This window comes from Aythya fuligula, chromosome 18, assembly GCF_009819795.1.
Source record: "Aythya fuligula isolate bAytFul2 chromosome 18, bAytFul2.pri, whole genome shotgun sequence".
NCBI classification, from domain to species: Eukaryota; Metazoa; Chordata; class Aves; order Anseriformes; family Anatidae; genus Aythya; species Aythya fuligula.
The window spans coordinates 124,545-143,311 of NC_045576.1; the positions used below are offsets into that span (position 1 = coordinate 124,545).

The 18,767-nt window shown below is 42.2% G+C and overlaps 1 protein-coding gene across 6 annotated transcripts in view; it reads right to left on the reverse strand.

Moving 5' to 3' along the window:
* Positions 1–13,991: 13,991 nt before the first annotated feature.
* Positions 13,992–18,767, reverse strand: part of GAS7 (growth arrest specific 7) — a 110,723-nt gene continuing 105,947 nt past the window's right edge. For all 6 annotated transcript variants that reach the window (XM_032199459.1, XM_032199458.1, XM_032199463.1 and 3 more), the window contains 2 exons: positions 16,110–16,208; positions 13,992–15,378 (listed from right to left, as the gene is read on the reverse strand). In XM_032199459.1, coding sequence (XP_032055350.1) covers positions 15,265–15,378; positions 16,110–16,208 — 213 coding nt within the window. In that variant the 3' untranslated portion in view covers positions 13,992–15,264. The remainder of the gene's footprint in view (positions 15,379–16,109; positions 16,209–18,767) is intronic.

The window sequence follows — 18,767 nt, forward strand, 5'->3', positions numbered from 1 at the left end:
GGAAATCTTAATGGCTCAGGAACGGTCTGTTCCCACGTGCCCAAAGACGAGCTGGCGGGGAAGAAGACCAGCCTGACTCAACAGAGAATTGTGGCTTGATCTTAGGAGAAAAAAGAGGGTTTATAATCTTTGGAAAAGTGGGCAGGCCACTAGGGAGGACTTTAAGGATGTAGCGAGGCTGTGCAGGGACAAAATTAGGAAGGCCAAAGCTCATCTGGAGCTCAATCTGGCTACTGCCATTAAAGATAATAAAAAACGTTTCTATAAATACATCAACACAAAAAGGAGGACTAAGGAGAATCTCCATCCTTTACTGGATGCGGGGGGAAACTTAGTTACAAGAGATGAGGAAAAGGCGGAGGTGCTCAATGCCTTCTTTGCCTCAGTCTTTAGCGGCAATATCGGTTGTTCTCTGGATACCCAGTACCCTGAGCTGGTGGAAGGGGATGGGGAGCAGGATGTGGCACTCACTATCCATGAAGAACTGGTTGGTGACCTGCTACGGCACTTGGATGTGCACAAGTCGATGGGTCCGGATGGGATCCACCCAAGGGTACTGAGAGAACTGGCAGAGGAGCTGGCCAAGCCACTGTCCATCATTTACCAGCAGTCCTGGCGATCGGGGGAGGTCCCAGTTGACTGGCGGTTAGCAAATGTGACGCCCATCTACAAGAAGGGCCGGAGGGCAGACCCGGGAAACTACAGGCCTGTAAGTTTGCCCTCAGTGCCAGGGAAGCTCATGGAGCAGATCCTCCTGAGAGTCATCACGCAGCACTTGCAGGGCAAGCTGGCGATCAGGCCCAGTCAGCATGGGTTTATGAAAGGCAGGTCCTGCTTGACGAACCTGATCTCCTTCTATGACAAAGTGACGCGCTGGGTGGACGAGGGAAAGGCTGTGGATGTGGTCTACCTTGACTTCAGCAAGGCTTTTGACACTGTCTCCCACAGCATTCTCCTCAAGAAAATGGCTGCTCTTAGCTTGGACTGGCGCACGCTTCGTTGGGTTAGAAACTGGCTGGATAGCCGGGCCCAAAGAGTCGTGGTGAATGGAGTCAAGTCCAGTTGGAGGCCAGCCACTAGTGGCGTCCCCCAGGGCTCGGTGCTGGGGCTGGTCCTCTTTAATGTCCTCTTTAATATCTTCATCGATGATCTGGACGAGGGCATTGAGTGCACCCTCAGTAAGTTTGCAGATGACACCAAGTTATGCGCGTGTGTCGATCTGCTTGAGGGTAGGAAAGCTCTGCAGGAGGATCTGGATAGGCTGCACCGATGGGCTGAGGTCAACTGCATGAAGGTCAACAAGGCCAAGTGCCGGGTCCTGCACCTGGGGCGCAATAACCCCAAGCAGAGCTACAGGCTGGGAGAGGAATGGTTGGAGAGCTGCCAGGCAGAGAAGGACCTGGGAGTGATGGTTGATAGTCGGCTGAATATGAGCCAGCAGTGTGCTCAGATGGCCAAGGTGGCCAACAGCATCCTGGCTTGTATAAGAAGCAGTGTGGCCAGCAGGCCAGGGGGAAGTGATCGTCCCCCTGCACTCGGCTCTGGTGAGGCCGCACCTCGAGTACTGTGTTCAGTTTTGGGCCCCTCGCTACAAGAAGGACATCGAGGTGCTTGAGCGGGTGCAGAGAAGGGCGACGAAGCTGGTGAGGGGCCTGGAGAACAAGTCCTACGAGGAGCGGCTGAGGGAGCTGGGCTTGTTCAGCCTGGAGAAAAGGAGGCTCAGGGGTGACCTTATCACTCTCTATAGGTACCTCAATGGAGGCTGTAGTGAGGTGGGGGTTGGTCTGTTCTCCCACGTGCCTGGTGACAGGACGAGGGGGAATGGGCTTAAGTTGAGCCAGGGGAGTTTTAGGTTAGATGTTAGGAAGAACTTCTTTACCGAAAGGGTTGTTAGGCATTGGAACAGGCTGCCCAGGGAAGTGGTGGAGTCACCATCCCTGGAAGTCTTCAAAAGACGTTTAGATGTAGAGCTTAGGGATATGGTTTAGTGGGGACTGTTAGCGTTAGGTCAGAGGTTGGACTCGATGATCTTGAGGTCTCTTCCAACCTAGAAATTCTTTGATTCTGTGAAATTCTTAGCTCAGAATGTGGTGAGGTACTGCAACAGGTTGCCCAGAGAGGTTATGGACGCCTCATCCATGGAGGTCTTCAAGAATAGTTGAGCAACCTATCTAGTGGGTAGTGTCTTTGTCTATGGCAGGGGGTTGGAACTAGGTGATCTTTAAGGTCCTTTGCAGCCTGAGCCGTTCTATGATTCTATGGTCACTTTGCTCCTGGTTTGTTTCACACTCATGGAGTAGCCCTGCTCTTCCTGCTTCTTGACACCACTGTTGAGCATATTTTTCATATTTTATTGGGAAACATGACTATTTGTGATGAGTATATGTGAAACGTTAGAAGATGTAAGAAGCAACTCCATTAGGGTGACACCAAGGAAAATGACTACACAGCAGGGGATTGTGTGGTCCCTTTCCAAACCTGGCATCCTGTCCTCCAACTGGCAGGCAGAGGTACTGAGTGCTTTCATGCTCCCAAGATTGTAGTTTCCCATGGTATAAAAGTTCATTACTACTTCTCCTTAGCTGCAGGTTATACCCTACCCCTTAAGCAAAGAATCTTTTGCAGATCCACCACTGCCCTGCCCTGGAAGGTCTTAAGTCCAACAACTTCCTTTGCCTGGAAAAATACAGTCCTGTCAAGGATTGCAGATTTGGGTTGAGAAGCAACGCTGGAAGTGTGGTATGTAATGTGGCTGCAAATGTGGTGTTGTCCTCTGATGACTATACTTGCAAAGAAAAGGAACCAGTTAGAAATACGTCACATCTGTCACCTCCTCTTTCCTTTTTCCATTCCAAATCAGGATACATTGCAAGCATGAGTTAATACAACAACAAAGCCAGGTATTAGAAAGCAATCAGCTGACACATTTGTGGGCAAGACATAACAGCTTTTTATTCTGTCAGGCCTGTGTCTGCACATGCTCCATCACCAGTCCTGACAGCATACCTGGTAATATTCAATGCAGTTGCAGTTTTCTAAGTACACTCAAATCTGAAACCCTGTAAGGCAAAAAGAGAGACACACTGACATCTTGTGTAAGACAGAAACATGTACTCCAAAAAAAAACCAAAATCTGCACTGTAAAGGCAGAAATGGCATTGAACTGTGAGGGAAAGCAAAAGGGCCCTAGCAAATAATTCTGGAGTTCTTCCTCAGGTAGTAAATTGCATGAAGGGAAATAGTCTATGGAAAACCTATGCCAGACATAACTCCGCCTCCTGTATTTTAAAAATAAACACCTAGAAGCAGTTTTCCTTATGTTCAAGAGAAATTGCAGAATCATTTTCCATTATATTTTTAGATATATTTATTATGCTAAATAGATTTAAACTTAGTCCTAAGTAGATTGTTTGTTTCTCTGTTTGTCTCTATCACTATTATTTTAATTAGTCAAGCACCTGGGGTGTTTCTTGTCTAACAAAAACAGAGCCCGTGCCTCTCAATCTGAACTTTTCAGATCTCATATGTAAAACAGATCAGCACATACACAGAACAAGACTCTGCTACATTCACCTATGGGGCAGAAGCAGATGGGTGGAAGGGTTTTGCTGGGGCACGTCATGTTTTAACAAAAAAATCCAAGCAAAACTGAGGCTATGAGTTTTGCCACATTACTGAAACTCACGATTTCTACTTCTTTCTGCTCTGTTGTCAGTGATAGCAATCCTTACATAGCCAGGGGAAGGGTGCACAAGCATGTACCTGGTGGTGCTTCCTTCAGACTCCTGCCTTGGTCCATATAGCTGTAGGACCTTCTGTGACCAGGGGCTGAATCTCTGTATTAAGCAATGCTTGGAGTAAGATCTTTCTCACAGCAACTAGATCTGTTTCAGAGCAATGCAAACTTCTGACATCATTCTGACGCATAAGGGTTTGCAATTTGACTGTGCAGCCTGAGAGGAATTATCACCTTTCATTTGATCTGTTAGTTAACTTAAATGCCTCTAGCAGGAAGGATTTGGGGGTAAGACAAGCCTTCCTGACTTGTTTAGACTTTGGGTGAAGGAGGGAAACCCACAACTGCAGGGCACAAAAGAGAGGGGAAATACAGATACATTTGAAAACTAATACAGGCTGGGAAGAGACATGAAGAGCTCTTGAGAGGAAGGCTACACATCCCTTCAGCTGAGTTAGTAGTGGGCATTTAAATTAAGCCTTTAGCTTCTAGGCCACAAACTATGGTGCAAAACCCCAAAACGTGCATATGAAAAGAGTTGTTTATTTCTACAGCATGCAACTAGTACAAGGTTGATGTCTCACAAATACAACACAGTTAATGAAATTTACCTTGGTTACTGTTCAGTTCTACTAACCTACTGACTACTCATTTTTTATCACACGAGTCAAAAATAAGTACACCTCATGAAGGACTTGAGAACACTTACTTCAAAGCAGGAAATAATTACTGAACATTCTTCAGAGTCCAGACCAATATAAGTAAGTAAGCACCATGGTACAATGCTTTCTGGCTGACCATTTGGTAGAGTGGGATTATATTGATAGAAGATTAACTTTGCTTTTATCTGCAGGAGCATTGCTGGGGCTCTAGACACTCCCAAGATTTGGCTGTTTGGAAATTGTGGATGGTATGAGTAGGCATATGGGAAAGAAAATGTAGAAATAACATTTTAAAATGTAGATCTACATAAACATTTCATTTAGGTGACAATGTATTGTTTCTGTGACGAAAGGGTCTGCTGTTCCTGGTGATAAAAATGCTAACTCTGCTTTCCAGGCTTACTGGCTGTATTCAATATTCATCTACAATGTATTATCATTGTGGGAAGGTCCTGTCTGAAATAACAAATAAATCAAAAATATTTTTCTCAAATCAATTAACAGGGCCTTTATCACATATGGAAGGTCACTGCACAGTCAGAGCCCTGAAACAGGTATATCTGAAATACTACATTTTTCTGCAAGTTGCATGACTGTCCAAAATCAATAATGGAATTAATGGAAATACAGTATATAACATCAAAAGTTCATGCTTAGATTCAACAGCACAGGATGCATACTGGACAGTATATGTAGCTAACAGTGAGGCTTAATCCTGAAATATTCTGTGCAAAGGAGAGCCAAGTAAAAGCCATCATTCATTACTTACTGATTATGTGCTAAGTAATATGATCTCTTAGTTCAGATGTCTCTGTGGCAGCAGGCCACTGGAAGCACATCATTGGGGAACTCTCCCAAACCTCCTCCAACTGGTCTATACACAGCCAGGTTAAGAAATGATCTCCTACAGGCTAGACTTCTGCTCACAGCCTGCCAGGTGCTATTTGGCACAGTGCAATTTGCATTCCCTGCAGTTTTTGGGATTGTCAGAGCAAAATCTATTCTGATTAAAGCATTTTTCTTTGACTAGCAGGGCTCCCATTAGATCTGTCAGTAGGGCCATTAGATCAGAATCTTCCTTTGAAGAGACTTGCAAATGGGCTTTATGCATCCTGCCTGTGGTACATGTCCAAAAACAGCAACACAGGAAGCATTCTGTTCTCAGGTCACTTAATAATTGAATTGCTCCAAAATTCTACCTTCAACAAGACTAATTTATTCCACCCCTGAAGGCAGTTCCTTTGTGAAGGAACCTTGCACAAAAATAATGAAGGTGGTGAAGAACAGCACCTAGAACAAATTGGACCTGATTCAAATCACTTCCAATGTCCATTTAATATTTTTAACTTGTAAGGACTTATCCAGAGATTTCCAAATCAAGTTGCTGATTAGGAAACATCAGGAGATGCAGATAGAATTGACAGGATTTTATTTATAAGTAACAGGAATGTCAGAAGCATTAGGTAAGGGCTTGAGGAATAAAGCATGTCTACTTATTAGTCATGAAAGAAACCTGAAATCAAATCACTTCACTGATACCCTTCCACCTTTTTTTCTATTTCTGAGGAATGTGAGAGGGTCAAAAGCTTACTTGTACTGTGAGATCCAAGCTTTTTTTAAGTAATTATTTTTTTTTTTTGAGTAATTATTTTGAGTAATTTTTTGAGTAATTATTGTTTGCAAAAGACTAGCACGGGTGTTTGTGTGCAAAATGAAGTAAAATCTTCTGCCCTTATATCCAAATGTCATAGACTGTGAGGTTGACAGCCCAATCATCCACTCTGGTCCTTGACTATAACAGTTAAGAGCCACCCCACCAGCATAGCAAATGTCACGAGTTGTAAAGTATCTCCTCATCTGCAGTTTCAGAGTTGTATTGTCCTCCACACTTGAAAATGCTGTTTGCTGATAAGGTGCAATGAAGTGTACCACAGTATGTTAAGAATTGCTAAGCATTCCCCAAGATGGTCTACACCATGCACCAACATCTGAAACAGCATTCTGAGATATTTTTTTTAGCAGATTTAGACTACTTTGGGCAAAGTGCAAATGTACAGCTTTGAAAACCAAGCTTCAACCTAGAACTTTTGCAGTGTCTTACTCCTTTCCTGTGAAGAGTAAGCACAGTTCTGCAACTACTTACCACATCAATGTATTAGGAATTTCCTTTACTAGCAACTCCTGTATTCCTTTATCTTTAAAAACACATCATGCAAGTATAGGACTATTCTGCAGGTGGGTGAAGAAAATGAATTTTTACATGAGATCAAAACTGGAAAAATTCTTAGGAAGAAGCTCCAGTGAGGATTATGAGATGTGTGGATAATGCCTTTACCTTCAAAGTCAGTGTATCACATGCTGCTGGGAGAGTGAGCTCATGTTCTGCAGAACTGCGACACATGCTTGTTCTGTGCTCTGCTTCTCCAGCAGTATCCCACTTTGGAGACAGTTGTTGGACTACATAGAATTTTGGTAAGGCTAACTTTGACTTTGCTAGAAGACCTGCCGGCATGCATGTTAACTCAACCATTCAAAGTAGAACAATTTATTAAGAACATTTTGCAACAGTGCTTTCTCTTCATCTAAACTTCAAGGTAAACATGGGACTTGCAGGTAAAGGACTGTGTAGAACACTGACGGAGCACTTAAACCACACCCATTTAATGGCAGCTGCTTTCATGCCTGTTCATGAATCAAACCCACTTAACTACTGCTTTTTGAATAGTTTTCTATATAAAAATGAAATTTTAACAATTGTACTCATCTGAATATCATGCAAAGGTCTGAAAAGGATATGGGGGTTTTTGTCTCTTTATGTAACCCTAACCCCTTCTATGTAAAGTACATTACACCTGATTGATGTGATTGCAAATTATAGCTATGTTACACTAGCATCAACAAAGCAGTAAATGTGCATATGACACCCCAGGTGTACTTTGATGATATTGTATTCAAAAGGCGTGTGACTTTGGTAGAAGAAAAAACAGTCTGGTATATACAATTCCATGCTCAATGTGTCTCTGTACAGTTTATTTTACAGGAGATGAGATGAGCACTGTGGTGCATATAAACTTGCAGAACAATATAGGAAAATACAGTTTAACCATATGAAATAGTTTTACAGTAAGACAAACATTATGTAGTGGAAATGCCTTCGATATCGAAGGACAAGATCCATACTAACATAAAGTAGCTTCCACCAAACTCTGCCAGTTTACCCAAGCTGAAGATCTGCCCCTTAATTGCTTTCTGCATTGAACTTCTTCAGGTTGGTGATTCTTTCATGTACCTTTATGGAACAAACCTCATCCTATAATTTGCACAATGATGCAAGATTTACTGATTACCCAGACAGAGACTGCATGATCCATAAACTATTTTAAGAGGTCTAGTCAGCCAAAATTTATGGAACGTTACAAAACTCTGGTTAAACATCTTTAAAAAGAAATTAGTAGTGGCGAGAGACATCTTTTCTAAAATTTTAGAATGTATTTAGCAAATTACACAAAAAGGACCAAACAAGCAATCATATTTTAGCAGAAAACTCTGTTTTACTGTATGACTGGTAATCTGGCCTACCCTTGAATCCTTGCTGCCAGAATGTCTGCAAACCCGTTTGTTAGATTTTTCACTGTCTTGGGCTGCTGGAAGAATGGAAATTAAAGAGAAGAAAACATTTGCCCAATAATAGAACCTGTTTGTTTGTTTGTGTTTTGTTTTTTGTTTGTTTTTAAATTTCATTTTAATGAATAGAGGTTTCTGTCCCTAAGAGAGATTTTGTCATACTGTAGTAACAGAGTGGTAAATGGGTATCAAAATTCCTTATGTTGTTTTGAAAATCTCAGTCATCCCATCAAAACACTTCCAAAGGAACAAGGGATTTCAGGTCAAGCATTCCCAAATTCAAATGACTAAGACTGTCACATCATGCAGATGTGAGATCCCTGAAATCGCTGTTCAGCTTTGGACTTCCAGTACCAGAAAAAATGTTCCAAGCAACTGCTTTAAAGAAGAGTCAAGGTTTGTTTTTAAAAAATAGCATTACTTAAGCCCCAAATGCTACTTGAGTAAACTATACTTTATGCAGAATTCCCTGCTTATTCCCTACTGAGACCCCTATACTGAAACCATTATACCATTGTGTCAGAAGATTAAGTTAAAACTGTCTTTCAATGCAGTTAAGTCTAACATGGCTAACATTTTCTTCTCCATTTTCAGCACTATGATTTTATGATGCCTGTGTTAGACTGTAAATGATCAGTGATATAAAGGCAGGAATATGTAAATGTGAATGCCCTAAAAGAGTGCACAGTCCAGAACAAGGAGGAAGGGTTGAAATTCCTGCACAGATCTGTACATACTGGCTGCTCCTAAGTTCTGAAAATTTTTAGGGTCAATCTGTGTATTTTATATGGTTGTAGCATGTATAATTTAAAGAGGCACTTCAAGAGGAACAACTAGTTGAATTTTAGTAGGGTTGTGATACAAGCCATTATTCAGTTATTTATGAAATCAGTAGCTCTGAAAGACTATATATATTCAAAACTATAGTCTCGTCCACTCACTGAACCTGAATATAGCAGCTGAAAAACATTTGTTCTTAATATCCACTGAGTTTGTCTCTTACAGTACACCTGAAACAGTTCAACTTAATGTAAGTTGAGGGAGTTAAATTTGAGTGTTTCAAATTTATATATATTTTTATGTAATTAGAATGCTATTATTGTAAGACAAATTTTATTGGTCTCTAAAAGATTTTGTCCATGTACAATTGCTAGAATCAGATATTTCATTAGGCACAAAAGGTTTCTGCTTTGAGAACACATGGGATTAGAAATTTAAGTTAAATTGTGCTATGTGTAGGTCCCTTCAAAAAAAAATCTCCAGGGAGAAAAAATAAACTGTGACTTGCACAAAAAGGAGTCATTGCACTTCCAATCCTAGTGGCTGTTTAGAGAACTCCGAAACAAAACCCAAAACAACATCTCCAAAAAGCAAGCACTTACCAGCCTCGGAAAATATCCAGAAACGTGAAGTTTGGTCAGCACATAAAAGCAAAAGAAATGTTCTATGAACATTCAAAATCAAAGAAGATCTTGAAAACTGGTGTATATCAGTAATGAAGGAGTGGATGTAGTAACAATGAAGTTGAAGAAATTAAAATTGACAGATGCTCTCTTACATAAGATCTACTATGAGACAATGTAACGAATAATATTTATACAACAGTTCTTCTCAGGAAGACAAGGACTTGCTGATGTGAAAGATGACATCATAATTATGTAAAAGAAAGACTGTTCTCCAAGCTCCTGGAGAATACCTGCAAACCAGGCTTGACACATTTCTGCCTGACTTACAGCCAGTTCAGTGCCGTGGCACAGGACATCATACTACTGTCAAATCCAAAAAACATTCTGCAGTCATCAGTGTGGTATTGCCACATATCAGTCTGCTGCTTGTACAATCATATGCTAGTCAGAGAGCCCTGTATCAAGGAAGAGATACAAGGCAACATTTCGTTACTGATTTTCATATGCTAAGCAAAAGTCAGTATGAGCCTTCTACTGGAACCATCAGGGTTCTGAGGGTGATGACTGCCTAGTATCAAGCTCAGATTTCATTGGGGCAATTAAATATTTTACTATCTTACGTGTACACATTTTACTTTGAATCTGCCTGTGACTATCGCTCACCTGGTTAAGAGGGACCTACAGGTTCCTCCGTAAAACGTCAGATGCCTCCACCATGCACAGAAGGATACCAGTCAGCTGCTCCTGAATATTGTACGGGGGGAATGCCCATACAGGAAGAATTATTCACAGCAATGCTTCAGAAACCACTAAGTCTGGGACCTGATTCTTCTGTTTGAACATGTGCTGGATAGCAAAACATCTACAGACTTTACATAAGGTTCAGTGATCAGGAAAAAAGACATTGTTCTTGCAAAGTGGAAATGTAAGAGTGACCAGGACTGCTTCCAGGACATCAAAGGCTTGACTCCCATCTCTAGGAATAGGCCCAGCAGGCTGCACTAGTGCAAGACAGCACACTGGCTATTACAAAATAGCAAATATTTTTTCTATTCAGAATGAAGCAATCAGTTGATCACACCAAGAAGCCACATCAGGGGCTCCTTCAAAGTGCTGGTTTGGATTTCTAAGGTGCTTCATAGTGAAGGACCCACCTGGATAAGCAATGCTCTCTCTCTCTGTGATAAAACAAACAGATGGTCAGAGCCACTTTATCACTTATTTTGGGAATAGAATCGTTAGAGCAGCAACAGGAGAGCGGTAAGCTCTAGAGCCATGCTCCTACAATAGCTTATTACACACAGAGCTGTTGGGAACTGCATAGAGCAGCTAGGTCTCATATATTAAGTATTTGAGATTCTCATTTCTTAATGTTTACCTCATTGAGAGACTGAGGAGAAAAAAAAAAAAAAAAAAAGGAAGCTTGTGAATTTCTATTCAATACCCTTATTTTCAAAGTCTCTGGTATCACCTCTGTGTGCCCTGCTGACTTCCTAGAAACCTCTGCCAGCTAAACACTTCCAAAGAGCAAGGTAAAAGAGTGTACGTTTCTGCATAAGGACTACGGAGGCTCACTTCCAGCAAACATTTAAAGAATGATGTAAAAAAAGGTACAAGTTTAAAGATGTTCTGAGAATGTATGAGTAATTATGACTGCTACCACCATGTAAAAGCTTCCTGTGAATGCTTTAAAGAAAATTCCTGTTCAGAAAATAAAATATAAGAAAATAAAGTGACTTGCAGGCAGATGACTGTCCCAAAACAGCTATGCTGGCTTGCATTGCATCATATGATTCTATGGGGTTGCAAAATTAACAAAAAGCAGTTAATTCTGCAACAAGAAACTGAAGATACATAACATTTAAAGAGAAACAGAGAACAAGTTTGCACATCACCTGCTACGCATGAAAGAACTAATGATTTCAATATATACTGTTACTGTGAAATATGGAAGAAATACAGCTACCCCACAGCAGCTCAAGTAGGACTGTAGAGGGAAAAAAGAGTTCCAAGAACATAAGAAAAATATAAGAAGGATTTCTGTATGTCTTTCAATGCTCTTATGATCTTTTAACATTAAAAAAAAATAAAATAAAAATTAAAGGCATCTCTAAAGATCTCAGTATCAAGTAATTACGGAATGGCTGAGGTTGAAAGGGACCTCCAGAGATCACTTCATCTGTTAGTTTAACAGCCCCCCTGTTGAACTTCATGAGGTTCCCAACAATGCAACTCTCCAGCCTGTCCAGGTCCCTCTGAATGGCAGCACAGCCCTCTGGTATATCAGCTCCTCCTCTCAGTTTTATGTCATCACTAATCTTCCTGAGGGTGCATTCTATTCCGTCATCCAGGTCACTGATGAATAAATCCAGCAAGACTGGACCCAGTACAGACCCTGGGGGAACACTACTAGCTTACAGGCATCTAAGTAGACTCTGTACTGCTGATCACAACCCTCTGAGCTCTGCCATCCAGCCAGTTCTTAATTCACCTCACTGTCTACTCATTCATCCCACAGTTCCTGAGCTTCCCTATGAGGATGTTATGGGAGACAGCGTTGATAGCCTTGTTGAAGTCAAGGTAGACAACATCCACTACTCACTCCTCATCTACCCAGCCAGTCATTCCATCATAGAAGGCTTTCAGATTGGTTAAGCATGATTGCCCCTTGGTGAATCCATGCCAACTACTTCTGATGACCTCCTTAGCCTCCATGTGCTTGGAGATGACATCTGTTCCATCACCTTTCCAAGGATGGAGGTGAGGCTGACTGGCCTGTAGTTTCCTGTGTCCTCCTTCTTGCCCTTCTTCAAGACTGGAGTGACATTGACTGCTTGGGGCAGAATGGCTGGAAAACTTCCAGAGGAAAAGTACCTGGGGGCATTGGTTGATGCTCACCTGAACGTGATAAGGCAGTGTGCCCAGGTGGCCAAGAAAGCCAATGACATACTGGCTTGTATCATGAATAGTTTAGCTCACACTGGTAATCGTCCCACTGCACCCTGCTCTGGTGAGGCTGCACCTCAAGTACAGTGTTCAGTTTTGGGCCCCTCACTACAAGAAGGACATCAAGGCCCTGGAGCATGTCCAGAGAAGGGCAACAAAGCTGGTTAAGGGCATGCAACACAAGTCCTATGATTAGCAGCTGAGGAAACTGGGGCTGTTTAGTCTGGAGAAAAGGAGGCTTAAGGGAGAACTTGTTCTCTCCAACTACCTGAAAGGAAGTTGAGGGGAGCTAGGGGTCAGTTTCTTCTTGCAGATAACTAGTGACAGGACAAGAGGGAATGGCATCAAGTTGCGCTAGGGGAGGTTCAGGTTGGAAATTAGGAGACATTTCTTGTCAGGAAGAGTGGTCAGGCATTGGAAGGGGTTGCCCAGGGAGGCGGTAGAGTCACCATCCCTGAGGGTGTTTAAGGAAAGGCTGGATGTTATACTTAGGGTCATGGTCTAGTGAATAATATTGGTGGTTGGGGGATGGTTGCACCAGATGATCTCAGATGTCTTTTCCAACCTTAATGATACTATGATTGGTTTTCTTCCAGTCCTCAGACACCTCTCTTGTTCTCCATGACCTTTCAAAGATGATGGAGAGCAGCCTACCAGTGAAATAGCTTTCCTACAAGAGAAAAACTGACGACTTACAACACAAGTTCAACATATAGAAGTGACCAGCAAACAAGAGTTACAGATGTGAGTGAATCTGGAGCAGGTTGGAAATCTGAGAATTAGGCCTTTTTGAATCTTGCTCTATGAAAGCAACTGGAATCCTGCCAGTGATGAAGAGTGCACTTGGCCAATGTTGCAAATGACTCATTACTTTCAGCTCATTAACTCAAACAGAAATCAGCTAACAGCATTAGATCCAGAATCAATTCTGTTATGAAAAAAGTTAAAAGAATACCTCAGAGAAAGACTTACAAGGACTTTCTATTGAGTTAACTGTGCCAGAAGAATATACCTTAGAATATACAGGCAGACTAGTATAGACAATGAATAAAATGTAGGCATTCTGTACAGTAGCTGAAATTACAGTTGCAGAACACCTCACCTGTTCTAGCACCTGAGTCAGGACACCCATGGGATTCAAAGCCACCAGAGATCGTAGAGCCCTCTAGCTCAGACAGAACTCAAAAGCTCTGCTTGAACTGGAGATCACCAGGGAACCAGAAGCTTGGCAGCATGATACAAGTACGTATGTGACAACATTGCTTAATCATAGAGAGGGAGCTATGCAGGAGGGGAAGGCCTTCAAAACACAGGCAGCTTCAAAAAACAAACAAACAAAAAAAAAAAAAAATAACAAAACAGAGCAAGTGGAGCTGAAATAATAGAATCATAGAATATCCCAAGTTGGAAGGGACCCATAAGGATCATCAAGTCCAACTCCTGGCACCACACAGGTCTACCCAAAAGTTTAGACCATGTGATTAAGTGCACAGTCCAAATGCTTCTTAAATTCAGATGGGCTTGGTGCAGTGACTACTTCACTGGGGAGCCTGTTCCAGTGTGCAACAACCCTCTTGGTGAAGAACCTCTTCCTGATGTCTAGCCTAAACCTCCCCTGCCTCAGCTTGACACCATTCCTGCAGGTTCTATCACTGGTGATTAAGGAGAATAGATCAGCACTTGCCCCTCCACTTTTGGGCCCTCTAATATATTAACAGCAACACTGATCAATCAGTCAGAAATAACAGTGGAAGAAGAAAATGAACACCTTTTAAAAAACAGTCTCTAAACTACCAACCACTGTGCCAAGAGCTGTGTTGAATTTTTGGTAAGGAAAAAACTGTGTTTCAATATATGATGATGCAGAAGTGCTGGGCATCTACAACTACACTTAATGCAGTCTAGAATCACAGATACATGGTACCTTTGAAAATCAGGAACTAAAAAGATAAGTATAATTTAGCTACATGAGCTTGTTAATTAAATATAGCTAAGTCTCTGATATTCAACTGAAGGAACCAACAGAGGGCAATTTAAACTTGAATCCCAAACAAAATAGTAGAGAGTTGTCTTTCAAAAGATACCATAAGAAAACATCTTGCATATGCAGGGAAGATTTAGAGCATCTCATTTATTTCTTGGTATATAACTTCTTTCTGTCATTGAGCTAATGAGGTAGGTATAGCACAATAAAGTCTTTCCTGGTAAATAACACTTTCAACTTTATCAATTGGCCTAGAACAGAAACAGTGACAATAATGGGTTTATGTATCCCTGAGAGGGAGTATAAAACAGGAAGAACAAGAGTCCTCTCTATAGATATGGGGGAAAAGGGCCATGGTGGGAAACTGTTATATGAAATGTATTTGCACAACGTTGCTGCAAGATATGCAAGTTTTACAGATGGGGAAGCCAGAAAGTTAATTGACTTGCCTATGGTCATGAAAGCAGTCAGTAACAGACCTGGGGTTCATGATTAGGGCTTCCTTGCCTCCTACATCATGTTCATTTACCTACTTGCTGGCCAGAGGAGACACTGCATTGTTGTTCTAACATAGTATATACGATAGTCATGCAAGGGATATAGCACAAAGTCACTTAAAAACACAGTTCTCTCTGTACCAGAAAGCAGATTTCTTCTGGAAGCTGCGTGCAATTGAGAACCTTTGGTGGGAAATGCACACCTGTTTTCTTCACCTTGGAATGTTTGGTGTTTAAGGCTTAGTTAGCACAATGAAGACCATTTTAATGACTAAAAGTAACAGAGATAGCCAGTACAGGCATAAATTACAAGGTGTCTGGTAGTGGAACAACCTTTTCCATATGCTCTTCTGACCCCTAAAAAAAACATTACCCTGGTTAATTCATCACATACAACTATAAGAACAGTCTATATTTCCATGTCCACAGGTCGGATATCTCCAGTTTTGTGTTCTTTTACCCACAATTCCCTGTCTTTGGCAGGATCCACTTTCCGAAGCAACTGATCCACGAGCTCTACTGTCTGAAATAAACAAAACAAGAATCAAAATGTCAATGGTACATTTCAAGTGGATACAGTCATTGCTCTGAAGTGCAGAACTGCTTTGGGCATGCCTGCGTGGCATTTGCTGACAACTAAGTACTGCATGTACTTGAGGCCAGGGGCCAACAGCCAGAATGGGAAGCCTTGTAAAATGAAGCAGAAAAGAGGCAGGCTTGCAGTGTCAGGCAGAGACAAGCTTCCTACACCAGGCACCATCCAGTCAGACTCTTGAATCTAGATCTGCAAGATATACCTTAAAACAAACACAACCATGTAGTGCAGGTAAACATACATTCTCTGTATTTAAATATTTGAAAACTAGACCTTTTTAAAAAGAAAAATATACTCCCTCTCCCAACAGTGAAACCGTCTATTTACCATCTTTCAATGAAAAAAAAAAAAAACAAAACGACCTTGAGGTATAGCATATGTTGCTGGGAGAGCTGGTAACAGCTCTTGCTGGTCAAATGAAATTCAATACCCCAGCTAAACACTGTGATCCAGTAGTAATGACATGTAAGCAGGATCAGGAAGTCTTGGAGGAACAGGACTAGAGGTTTGCACTATAGTACTGCTTCAAACTTAATCTGACAACATACGCTACTTCCACATCTCCTTTTGGTATCAAGTTAGTCAGATCAGGATAGGGACCATTCAGCTCAGATGAAATGCTGTAAAGACCAAAAGGGTTAAACAGAAAGCAGACTTACACTTTGGTTGAACATGTCTGTCTCGTGCCGCAGCTGTGTATACTGACAAAGGTGCTGCCGAATCATCTCCACCCTTTCAACTTCTAGTCTCTCAAGCTCCTGAAGAGGAAAAAAAAAAAAAATCAAGTCCACATTTTTCTTGGAAGCTGATCTGGAAGGCCCATCCTCCCAAATGATGACATACAAAAGGTTGCCAGTCAGTGCAATACAGCCCCAGGGTCATGCTTGGGAACTGAATTCTGAGGTTCCCCCTGAATTGCAAAGAAGAGTCAGCAAGCAACAGAAGTCACTTTGGCCTTAGCCAAAGGACAGAAAAGAAGTGTAAAACCTTGCATTGTACTGTTTTCAGGGATACTGCAAGCCAAGAGGGAATCTGTTTCCTGCAAGAAGCTTTGCATGTTTGTTGAAGTTACGATTTGGTGATTCCTTGGCGAACCAGGAGACTGTGTCAAGGTATGTGACTCAGAGGGCCTATCTTCTTTCTAACCAGACACCTGATAGCAGTGTTATCTGTTCACTAGACGATGAGTTAGGACAAATCTCCACCTTGCCCAGCTGACAGCAAGAATCATAGAATACCCTGAGTTGGAAGGAACCTATAAGGATGGGTCCAACTCCTGGCACCACACAGGTCTACCCAAAAGTTTAGACCATGTGATTAAGTGCACAGTCCAAATGCTTCTTAAATTCAGATGGGCTTGGTGCAGTGACTACTTCACTGGGGAGCCTGTTCCAGTGTGCAACAACCCTCTTGGTGAAGAACCTCTTCCTGATGTCTAGCCTAAACCTCCCCTGCCTCAGCTTGACACCATTCCCACCAGTCCTATCACTGGTTATTAAGGAGAAAAGATCGGCACCTGCCCCTCCACTCCTCCTCGTGAGGAAGTTGTAGACCACGATGAGGTCTCCCCTCAGCCTTCTCATCTCCAGGCTGAACACGCCAAGTGACCTCAGTTGCTCCTCATACATCCCCTCCCCTCTAGGCCCTTCACCATCTTAGTCACCCTCCTCTGGACACTCTCCAACAGTTTTACATCCTTTCTGTACTGTGGTACCCAGAACTGCACACAGTACTCGAGGTGAGGCCGCACCAGCACAGAGCAGAGCGGGACAATCACTTCCCTCGACCGACTAGCGATGCTGTGCTTGATGCACCCCAGGATATGGTTGGCTCTGCTGGCTGCCAGGGCACACTGCTGGCTCATATTCAACTTGCTGTCAACCACAACCCCCAGATCCCTCTTGGTGGGGCTGCTCTCCAGTGTCTCGTCGCCCAGTCTGTATGTATAGCCAGGGTTGCCCTGTCTCTGGTGCAGGACCTAGCACTTGCTCTTGTAAGCCCAGCAATGCTTTAGTTGAAAAGACAGGTGATTTCTAACCTTCCTGTTGATTTTTTTTTCTGCCTCCCTCTGCTCTGAAGGACAGCTAGGACTAGGGAGGGCAGTATGCCTCCTGGATTCTTATACTGTTCTGTGTGTCAAAATCTGCATTTAGTCCTTTCCTTGGCCATCTGAGTGGGAGTAATAGAACCAGCATGCCACAGAAGTTTATCTGTAAGGATACAAACTGAAATGGGCTTAACACTCCCCTCTGATGTATTACTAGAAAGTTCTACATCCACAGGGACATCAGTGGGGTAAATCTTTACACCAAAACTGCATTCAGAGAGCATTTCTGATGTCTGCTTTTTGGGCACCATGGTGAGTGCAACCTCAGCATATAGAAGCAGGCAGGCTGCTTCATTGCCTTCACTGTGCTTACTGCTATTTATTAGATGTCTTGTGGGAAACAAATCCCTGATTATAGCACGAAAATCTCAGATGGCTCACTATCTGCCTGGGGAATAAGAAGAGCAAAGAAGCTCATGGTATGCACAGGACTGAAAAACTGATCTATTGCTGTTGCTGGCTGACGTACTGAGCTTATGGAAAAAAGTGGGCCAGTTTGAACTCAGACTCCCTTACTTAGGGCACATGTATGTGGGACCAAGAAACAGAACCCCTTGTCCTAATGCTGATGAGCATGTGACACAAAGAATGTGCATTGTATGTGTAACACAAACTTCCTGAAAGAAGGCACACAAGGAAACACAAATCTTCAAACTCTGACTCTCTTGATTTTGTGTTGTATATGAACGGATCGGATGCAGATTGTTTTTGAATTTAGATCTTACATCGTTTATACTGAGACATATATTCAAATGTTTCTCAGCTTCCATTTCACAACAAACCAACCTACTGTGCAGGCTACAGACTATGACAAAAGCACTTGAGTTGTACTGATTCCCCTGAAACAAATATGCAACTTACATATGGCCACACCTCTGGCACTTATCAGTGAGAAAACACCAGTGCAGATAAGAGGAGGATCAGATCCCTTACATACAGGAACTGCCAACTTTTCCTCTCTTGTTCTGCTTTTGAGAATATATCTGCCTCCTGGATTTCCATGCCCCATCTGCCTTTATTTATTTAGTGCACATTAAATATTGTACTGACACACTTCTAAATGCTGAGCAATTGACTCTGCTTCTTATTAGGAGGAGTTTGAAGTTTTGTGTTTGTCCAGTGAGGAAAATACCCACAGAAGATATTTTTATTTCCCACTTTTGAAAGTAACTGGCTGTCATTCAGAAGGGCTCTAAGGAATGGCATGAGG